General features: G+C 43.6%; 1 protein-coding gene across 1 annotated transcript in view; it reads right to left on the reverse strand.

Annotated features, from left to right (window-relative positions):
• LOC101850410 (telomerase-binding protein EST1A) overlaps nucleotides 1-11,086 on the reverse strand; it is a 36,708-nt gene that overhangs the window by 22,819 nt on the left and 2,803 nt on the right. Inside the window, exons 2-3 of the mRNA XM_005096083.3 lie at nucleotides 3,332-6,320; nucleotides 2,083-2,250 (exon numbers count right to left, since the gene is read on the reverse strand). Of these exons, the coding sequence (XP_005096140.1) occupies nucleotides 2,083-2,250; nucleotides 3,332-6,320 (3,157 nt within the window). The remainder of the gene's footprint in view (nucleotides 1-2,082; nucleotides 2,251-3,331; nucleotides 6,321-11,086) is intronic.

Consider the following 11,086-nt stretch of genomic DNA (forward strand, 5'->3'; position numbering starts at 1 on the left):
AATAAAAATGTTCAGTTTCCAAGGACGCTCAAGCTATGGAAATTACCAAACTTTGACGGCCATTTTCTCGCTAATTTTACCTCTAAAACCAGGCGACCCTGACATCCTTCAATCGCAAAAATTTCAATTTCTTTTCAACACAGATGGATCATTTTTTCACCGAAAGCAAGGCAAAAGAACAGGCTTTAAGAAGATACCAATAACCTCATACACCCAAAAATTGACAAGAGCCTGATTTCACCATTTCGTGACACATATACAACTTGAAAAAAGTTTTCACTTGACAGATACAGTTGGAAAACTGTTCGTCAGTATACACCTTCACCTTCACCTATCCCGTAAACTGGATGTCAATCGGGGTGCTTTTAAAGATTCGGCCGCCAGCTTCCTCCACTCCTTCCGGTCTTCAGCTTTCCTGGGTGTGTCTTTGAAGTCCAGGCCTGTCCATTCCTTGTGTTGTCCTCCCAACTCTTCTTGGTCTGCCTCTGCTCCTTTTACCTGGATGCTGCCTTGCAGGATCTTCTTGGCAAGGCCGAATAAACGGGTGAGGTGTCCATACCATTGTTGTTTGCCTTTCCTGACCAGAGTGAGGTCAGCATGGGGTCCCATTTCATTTTTGATTAGTTGTATGACTTCATCATTTGTGATGTGATCTTTGTATGAGATACCAAGGATTTTTCGGAAGCATCTCATCTCCACAGCTTTGATCCTTCTTTCAAGGTCTGCATTCAAGGTCCAGGATTCACATGCATACAGAAATATTGACATGACCAGAGAACGCATCAGTCTGATCTTTGATCTGATGGTGATATTTCTGTCGTTCCACATGGTTTTCAACTTGGTCATAGCTGTTTGCACTAATATGGAGAGTATTTTTGGTTTTGACCCTTCGTCTGTTACTACTATTGCACCCAGGTATTTGAAGCTGCGTACGGTCTCAAGCTCTGGTTGTTGACCTGGATGTCCATTGTGATGTTCTTGCTGCTGTTAAACATCAGTTTGGTCTTCTCAGCGCTGATTTCCATGCTGTAGGCTGTGGAGGTCTTTTCAAGATGGTCTACTTAGCTGACTAGTCCTTTCTCTTGTCCCGCAAGGCTGTCTATGTAGACTGCAAAACCTAAGTTAGTAATCGTTTTGCCCCCAATACTGACTGTTCCTTTGTGATCTTTAAGTGCATCTGTCATGATCTTCTGTGAGAAAAAGTTGAAAAGAGTGGTTGAGAGCAGACAACCCTGGCATACTCCCATTGTTGTTAAGAACCATTGCCCAAAGTTGTTTTTGAAAAAGATTGCGCTTGTAGCTTTGTTGTATAGCTTTTCTATGACTTTGATCAGGTTGGCGTTGATGTTGTATAAGTTCAAGGTTGCCCACAAAGCTTCCTGCCATACTCTGTCAAAAACTTTTTTGAAGTCCACAAATACATAGTGAAGCTCCTGTTGGTGTTGGAGGTACTTTTTCATGATGATTCTCAAGTTGAATATTTGTTCAGTTGTGCTGTGCCCTGTCCTGAAGCCTGCCTGTTCTTCTGCTATGATTTTCTCTGCTTCTGGCTTCAGTCTGTTGAGAATTACTTTAGCATTACTTTACTAGGATGGCTAATCAGGATAATAGTACGATAGCATTGTAGAAGACCGCCTTTCTTGGGAAGAGTGACCATCAAGGACTGAGTCCATGGTGTTGGCCATTCGCCCGTCTGCCAGATCTAGTTGCAGGTTATCCTTAGCATGTCTATCATCGAGTCTCTGCCTGCTTGAACTATTTCTGCTGTGATGTTGTCTATTCCAGCTGCTTTCTCTGTCTTCATTGATGAGACTACTGCTACTATCTCTTCTCTCAAGATTCTGATTTTGTCATTATTGTCTTGTGATTGGGAGACATTGAGCACTCTTGGATCTCCTATGTGTTTGCGGGTTCAGAGCAATAATCTGTCACCGGTTCTGAACTCGTCAGTATACATTTCTTTATAAAATACACCTCAGCCCCCCCCCCCATATACACAAACCCACACACGCACATACATGCATGTACACACTTTTGCACAAACACAAACACGAACACGAACGCCAGCGTGCATGCACACACCTGATCTGGTTGACCATTCTGTGGCTGTCGTCAGAGTGCGGCCTCCGTGACAGGATATTGCCCAGCTGACTCTCAAATGGCACAGAGTCGCGAAGAATCTGCTCTGCCATCATGCGGCTCTGAGATCGAGACCCAGACGACATCATCCCTTCGCCATCCCCGTCCCCTCTGGAATATGTAACAAGAAAATCCTAGTTTAACACAGGGTAATATGACAGCAAATGTTTACAAACTACAGTCGAACCTGCTCTAACAGACCATCTGTTCCCAAGACAATCATCTGAACAAATAATCACTTTGCCTACTCCCCTTGTCTTTTTTCAAATCTATATGATGACACTGTCCATGTGGACTACCCGTCTAAGATGACCATTTTTCTCCTTAAAAATGGGTGGTCATCCAGGACAAGTTTGACTGTACTCTAAAATACACAATGAAAACATTCTTACTCCAACCCAGGGCCAAATGAAACAGATGTGCATAAACCTCTTAGAAAAAAAATGTTTCTTGAATCCATAATAAAAATGTTTTTCAAAACAGCAAAAAACTCCATCTGCAAACTCCCTGACTAGATGAAATAATAACAAACATCAAGAAACTCTTCTAAATGAGCAACAATACAAACCTATTTGAGTCCAAAGAAACCAAATAAGACACCCATAAAATGTATCCTACTCAGTGCCTAACATCTCGGTTATAATACTTTAAACATGCAGCAACAAAGCAAGACAATCTAAACCCAAAGGACTAGGAAACAAGCTGAAAACCTTGCTGATAGATAGAGGATTCACCCGTAAACAGTTTTGCTCTAAACAAAAGCAGACCTATGTTGATTTAAATACATGATGTGTAAGTAGTTAATTTAAAGAACCACACTTTTTACTGACCCACAACCATTGACAATTCTGATATACCTACTGTTTCTTGACACATAAATCTGAGCTCAACAAGAGATATTCATTAACATTAGTGAGAACTAAACATCACATCATTTGACCAGTATTTTTTTGGTTTCAACAGAAGGTCCTTAAGTTTGTGTCAACACAAATTCAATGAGTATGTGTACATGAAGCATCTGTAAATACATGTCATAACGTTCATGTTCGCACGTGAGCATGATAGAATGAATCAGGTACGACCTCAAAAGAATTACAACTAGCGACAACATGAACCACAAATTCAGAGTCAAATGCCAAAAGGACTTCAATATGGAAGGGTTAACAAGAGGAAAAACAATAGTGGAACTCACCCATTGTAAAAGGCCATGTCTGGCACAGGCATGCGTGGGAACCGGAAGAACATATGAGGTGGCATTGCTCGCGGGGGGAAGCTGCCCATTGGGTACGAGCCATGTGGGGGGCCAAAAGGACGGACCGGAGGTCGGAAGCAATATGCTGGATGAGGAAAATCAGGAGGATAAAACTGGCCTGGATACCCAGGATGACCATGCTGACCTTCAGGAGAGGACGCAACTGGCCCCGAGCCTGGGCCGAGGGGAGAAGAGTTGTCTTCGGTGTCTTCGAATTTGGGTGGTGCGGCCGGGGCACTGTCAGGGATGACGATCGGTTTTGACGGATTGTTCGGGTCAAACAAATGCTTCTGGCCTTGAGTCATGCCACGTACATTAGAACCAAATGCGCCCCCACCACCGCTGTCATTGTGGTGGTTGTCACGATGATGAAAGTAATCTGTCATGGATGCGCTGGGATTACTGTGGGGTCGCGGAGGTTCTTCTCGTGGTGGCAAATGTAGCACACCTCCACCCCTCGCCCTGTGATTGATGGCAAAATCATCGTGATTGACTAGACCGGAACTGAAGTCATGACCTATATGATGATGGTGATGATGACCCCCTGAGGATCTCTCTCCACCTCTCCACTCCTGCTTCTGTCGGCTGTTTCTTCCACGGCCTCGTCCACCAGCACCGGAAGAAGGACTAGCATCATGAGCTGGGTGAACTGACCGCTGATCACCTGCACCTCTCCAAGAACTATTGTCATGTAGTAGACTGTCCTCTTCCTCCACGCCGCACCAGCTTCCTTCGCTCTCGTGTCGAACACGATCTCCTTCTCGGCCTTGCTGTATTCCGCTACCTCTCCTCCTCCTTCCTCCCCCTCCACTTTCTCCACTCCCTCCTCCACTGTCTCGCCGAAACCTAGGCGGCGGCTCTTTCTGCCACTTTTGAGGAGGAAATCGGTCACTGCTACGGTTAAACTCCATGCTCTGCTCTCCGTCCCAGTCTGCAGGCTCGTACTGGTGATCTCGCGGCAGACGTTCAAACAGACTTTTGTTCTCCCCTTTATGCTTCTCTGAATTACCAGTATTACCTCCTCTTCCCTTGTTCAACTCAACATGCCGATGTCTACGGCCAATGGTAACCTGCAGCCCAGACATGTTGCTGCCCCCATCACTCTGTTCCTTCCGTCTGAACGCATCATCCTGGTACTGACTCCCGCCTTGAGAACTACGCGAGGAGTGGCGTCGTCTTCTTCTTCGACGTCCCCCTTCACTGCGACCATCCTCCCCATGTGCGGCACTGTGCACTGAAGAATCCCGACTACCTTGTCGAGATGACGGCTTTCTTTGTCGATTCCTCCTTCGGGTCCTCCCTTCTTTAGGATTTACCTGGTGAATTTTATCAGCGGAGACAGACTTTTGGCGGTTCAGAGTGGACACGGCAGAAGAGGGAATGTTTCCACTTACTGCATCACCAGCCACGCTTTCAGATCCCAGGTCTGGGTAGGCGTCAAGACTGCTGGTCAGTTTCTGAGTACCATCATGTACGATTCGGGCCAGTTCCTCAAGATGGGCTTTCTCTACTTCAGCACACCAGTCCAATATTTGTTCGGGCTCATCGTCTTCAGTGCCAAAGTCGCTGCTGCCACTGTAGAAAGAACCATTGCTTAGGTTGCTGGCTACACTGGCCTCACTACTGATGCTACCTGTCCTCTGCCTTCTCATACCCCAGTAAAACTTCTCTCCTTCTCGACCACCACTCTTTCCTGTCGATGCAATATCTTTGTTGCTTTTTCCGGAAGAATAAACATCCTTCGCCCCTGACTTATAAGAGTTACTTCCAGATGGTTTCGTGCGTGGAAATGTTCCACTTGTAAACTGTCCTTTCTCTAAAACCTTGACCGGTGGATCGGGTTCTGCATTGTCTGACCGTCTAGAGTCGCTTGAGTTGGACCTCCGCATTCTTGTGTATGATTTGACTGGTTGATCGTTCCTCCTGTGGTGGTCACCTCTTCCCCTTCCCCCTAAAGCAGGTTCTTGATGAGTCCTACCTTTTCCTCCCTCATAAAACTGTCTTCCTGACCTCTCACTTCTACCAAAGCTCTTTCTGTCCGACTCAGAGTCTTTCAAATTTTTATAGAGCTTTCCTTGCTGGTCAGAACCTAGGGAGTCTTTTGAATCCTGCCTTTGTTGCGAAACATTCTTCCTCTGAGGACCAATGTTCTGCCTAGAGACGGTTGGTGGGGTTTTGTTGTCTTGCCCTGGAGAGCTGGACATGGACTCGTTCATAACAGTCACTCTCATAGCACCACCCCGTGACTTCACCTGGACTTTTCTAGGAGTCAAGGCACCCGAGCTGTCTTCAGCAGTTGAAACAACTACTTCACCATCATCTTTTTCTCTTTTCTCAAAATCCTCTTCCTGATCTCCGTCCTCATTCTGAACAGCTTCAGGGGAAAATTCTTTTTCTTCGCTCTTCCTGTCTCTGTCAGAGAGGCGAGCCCTCGGGATGTACCTCTGCAAGTCTGGTCTCTTACCCCTTCGTTTACTGACGCCTCCTCTGCTGCCCAGGGCTCTCTTGCTGGAGCTAGCATTCTCCATCTCATTCCCATTGTTATATACCAACGACATATCACCTCTTCCTTCAACACTCTGACTATCTGAAACGGGACTAGCGCAACTCTCTCTTGGTGGGGAGCTTATGTACAAGTCATCAAGTTTCTCTTGAACGTCATTTTCCTCTATGTCTCCACTGCCTTCCCTGCTGTCCTTGGCTCTGTCCTCCTCTGTTGAGTCACCCTTCAGCTCATTGTCCCAATCTTCTTCCATGTACTCGCCATGCTGCGACTCCTTCCCTTCATCTCGACTTCGGCCAGGATCCCGGGGGCCTCTGTTCTGCCTCAGCTGACCCGGTCTATATATCTGTTGTGCAGGTCGTTTGGCTTTCGACTGCTTTTGCTGGCCAGTCTTTTCTACATTTTTTTCTGAGTCTTCCTGAGTGTCTGTAAGAAGTAAAGTACATCCATTAGTTCAAGTTCAATAAATCTAAAAACAAGAGCCCACAATCAGAAAATTAAAACAAAAGGAACCACATTACTCCTACCCAGGAACAGTTAACTTGGTTTTTAACGCAAAGCCATTTTAACAAGAAATCCCTGGCCCTGCTATTACAAGAATTTCAAATCACTGTTTTTCCCCCCCTTTATTCTATGCATTGCAACGTAGTAAAAAACAAGGCCGGCAGGTATGGTTGAAACTGATGAATGTTGGGCCTTTTTTCCCCTCTTCCCTATGATTTGTTATCCTCAGAGTAACTTACCAATGTTGATTGTTAATAAATGTTACACAACATGTGTTCAATAATTTCGAAACCACCCCACCCCCTAAAAAAAATTGAAGTTTCTTTCCTAATTCCCGGAGACAAAAGATGGTGCGAGAGCAGAGTTTTTGTTTCGCAGGACATGGATATGAGACCCTGGGAGGCTGCAAACTATCCGTAACTTAAAGGAAACTTCCAATTTTTCACTTTTCAGATTGTCTCGAACAGCAGCTACAATTTATCCATTCCATATTTAGTTTTTTAAATTTTTGGTCTAATTTATGAAACTTGAAACAAAACAGTAACCTCCCTTTAACCTCATTCTGTGCAGTAAAAGCACCTCTATGAGATTGAAAAATAAAGCTTTCCCTTTTATTTACAACGATTGCCAGCATCGCACATGTTATTTACGATGACTAAAAATAAGTTCATAAAAGGCCTTCATCTGATCCCTTTTCTTTGCTTGTTCAATACATTACTTCCCGGGAGGAAGATAGTCTCACATTTATACAGGGGCCAATGAACAATAAGTATGGAGTCACCTACCCATTTTTGTTGTTTTCCTTTGTTTTCTGAGCTGCTTAACATGAAGAAATTCTCTCGTTCTCTGGTCCCGTGACTTTTGTGTTATAATTAAAATTTTGCTATCAGGGGAGCATGCCCTTTTGTATTGAACCATAATTTGATGTTTTGGAAAATTAGGTTTTTTTACCCTTGCTCAATGCGCATCAAACATCATATCATTATCAAAGCAGAAAAAAGTAGTCTTTTCAAACCAGAAATAATAAATTAGATTTAAAGCATTCACGAAGCCAAAACTCAAAGGCCTACTCCATGGTATAATTGTTGAGGCCAAAACCAGATTATCCCTAAAGGGCCTATCACATCATGTACAGGCCAACAGGACAGGTTTTTGACAATAGGCAAGCCGTACGGCCTGACGGAATCGAGGAAACTTTGTTTACTATTACACGTCACAATCGACCTGAAGGCGGCCGCACCTCGCGAGAAACATATTCTACACACTAGGCCTAGTCTGGGTGAAACAGACAGAATCAGCAATGATGAAATGCATGCAAGGTAATTTTTTTTTTTTTAAATACCATCCAAGTTGCTTGCCTCCCTCAGCCTGATATTCCTACTGATTACACCACCTGCTGCCAAATGATCAAGTCAAACCTCAAGGAAGACTGGATGAATGAGTGGGCAATAGGTACGACAAGAAGGATGATGTATAGCCACATGAATAAACCACTGGTCAAAGATCCAATCAATGAGTTGAAGAGGGGAGATCAATCCATAATCTTCCAACTTAGAACACAACATGTACCCCTCAATCAACATCTCAACCGAATTGGAGTAAAGCAGTCTGCTGCCTGCCCACTATGTGACTACCCCTCAGAGACAGTGGAACATCATCTGTTCTTCTGTAGAAAACTAACTGATTTAAGGGGATGTTTTCTTACCAAGCTACTCTACACATCTAACTGCCCCTACTCCTCAAGACAACAATTACAACAGACATGCAGCAATTACAGAATGGCATCACGCAGAAGAGTTAACGCTCAGATGCTACTGGATCGCTAACAACAACAACAAATACCACCCACCCACACACATACGCTGGCGCAAAACATTAAAAAGTGCGGGAATGGAAAATCCTATACAAAACAAAACAGGTCAGTCGGCCTGTACATGTAATAGGTAAGTTGGAAAACAGATTTCGCCAGACTTTGTAGAGCCATTGTAATAATGCAACCTTAACATCACCATTAACGGAAATCCGCTAAAACAAGTCAGCGAGTTCAAGTATCTAGGTAGCATCTTTTTGGAAGACGGACGTCTCAACAGAGAAATTGAAACGAGAGTACAACAGGTTAACAGCGTCAGCTACCAGCTTGCTCCACTCCTCAAACATCATAACATCCCCATTGAGACCAAAGCCAAGCTCATTAACTCTATCTTCATCCCCACCTTGACCTACCAGTGCTAGACATGGACCCTGACCAAAGGTCTGGAACATAAGATAACCACCTGCGAGATGAGATGTCTAAGGAGAGCCATCAACAAAATCAGACGGGACATGGTCAGAAACAACAAGATCAGAGAAAAATGGTGGGAACAACACCTGTCCTCTACTATTCGAAGGCAAACAATTAGGTGGCTTGGACATCTCACACGTATGGAACCTTACTAGCTTGCCAGTAAAGCCTACTAAAGGAAAGTATCAGGGTACAAGGCAAGAGGAAGACCAAGAAAGACATGGATTCAAGGCGTGAAGGATACCCTGAGAATTCAATACCCCACCCAACCAGGCCATCAAACTTGCTGGAGACAGGAAGCTCTTTCTCCCCTCGACGCCCTACACCTACTTACTTTTTTAGTTTCAGATTCTTAAAAAAAGTGTTCATCAATCTAAGATCTACTCAATACCGGTAGTGACAGAAGCTTTTCTGAGAAACTACAGTCCAAATATCGATCCTACCAAAATGAGGCAAGCTGGGCTTTTGTTTTAGTCAGCTGAAAGTGGGCTTGCAAGGACTGGCTGCAAAAAATAAAAAGCCTTATAATCTGCTAATTTGCTCGTCCGGGGTTACAACAGATCTCTTTTGGGGTTTTTTAAAATTATCTTTTTTAAATATCGGGACAAAAGTTCCCCCTGCACTTCTTTTCGTGGCAAAATCCTAATTTGCAAACCTCCATGGCACGAAACTCATTTCCCTGGCAGTCCCAGAATTTCTGTGGCACTTGGCAGCTCTGCCAAAGTCAAAGGCCTTGTCCATCATATATAATCTGTTGAGGCTTGAGGCCAAAACCTGATTATAATCCTTGAGTCCTAAGTTGAAAACAAGATTTCGCCAGACTTTGTGGTAGGGCCATTGTAATAATTTTGCATTCGTATGACTGACTATTACCCAACACTGTTTGCCGAAACGGGCCTACCTAGATCTACTTAATTTTATAGTTTTAGATTCTCAAAAAAATAGTTTTCAACGATCTTAGATCAAGACTTTAGAACTACATTTATCTAGAGAAGAAAGATTGGTGATATTATACTTTAGCAGGTATAATTCTTCAATTGATTTTATCTAAGCTATCGTAGGCTAGAGGTCCGTTCATACTCCCAAAGCAAAAATGTCGACACTACCAGATGGTTTTTTTTCTTCTCGTTTCTTCCGCTTCCCGGTGTATGCCGGTTGGTGCCAAAAGTTTCCGCGCGCCTCCAAGTTTGAATGCACGCTAAAATATGAGATCGTTAAATCCCTAAATTTAATTTTACCGATAAAAAGAAGCCTAAATGACTCTTTGTTATACAGGTTTTAGGCAAAAATATTACATGCCCAGGCGTATCCATCAACAAACCACTCTCCTTCTCGTTTCTGGAATTTCATCAACACATGATTATAGTGTGTGTGTGTGTGTGTGTGTGTGTGTGCGTGCGTGCGTGCGTGCGTGCGTGCGTGCGTGCGTGCGTGCGTGTGTGTGTGTGTGAGTGTGTGTGCATAAATATATATATATATATATATATATTGCATGAGAAGAAAAGAAGTAGTAAGAAAGGTTTTGAAAATGGATTCCAGTGTAAAGCGCATTGACCTATTTTTTTGGAAAAGCGCTCTATTTAAATGTCATATATATATATATTTACTAGCTGGGCCTCCTTTCGATTAAAGGAATGATCGGTGCATTAACATCAACTGAAAGTCATTGGCCTACTATATTTTTACAGTCTACTGGAATGGAGCAATAAATCTTGAGAGATGCAAAAAATTACAAGGTCTAGATCTAGATCTATACTCTCAAAACAAAATGCGCCTCGCAAAATATCACTTCCGCACCGGATTTTCTAAAACTGCAGAGACAGAAGCGTCGGCCTACAAAAGCGATCGGCGAAATAAAGAAATTTAGCTTTTTGCAGCAAAACTGTCTCGAAACTGAAAAAAACTAAGGGCGTCATGATCTGGAGAATATTTTGAAGAATCTTTTGGTGAAAAACGCCTGTCGATCCACGCAGCCATTAAAAAGTCTTTTGAATAGCAAAATTTGGCCACCACAAATAGATAATAGATTAATATAAATATTATAGTATGTGTATGTTCATGCATTGAAATTAAAGAGTGTCCCGCCAGCCATTTGATGGACTGTAAATTGTCGGCTGTAAGAATACACAGTTCCCTGTTTTTCACGTCTAAATCTCCGAGTCCGGAAAAGGTGTTGGAACAATGCTGGTTGGAGCCGAAGGTCGACCACGTCGTGCTGCCATTTAAAGTTAAAGGCGCGCGAAAACTTTTTTTGCACCAACCGGCCCCGGAAATAGGAAGTGTAAACAGACCTCGGCGCTCTTTGGAAATAGCCTTCCCTTTAGATTGGCAACCATTTTGAAACTGATGATGCGCCAGGTAAACATGAAGATTGTGTGGTTTTTTAAATCATTTGGATCCCCCCCCC

The sequence above is a fragment of the Aplysia californica genome, unplaced genomic scaffold (genome assembly GCF_000002075.1).
Source record: "Aplysia californica isolate F4 #8 unplaced genomic scaffold, AplCal3.0 scaffold00121, whole genome shotgun sequence".
NCBI lineage: Eukaryota > Metazoa > Mollusca > Gastropoda > Aplysiida > Aplysiidae > Aplysia > Aplysia californica.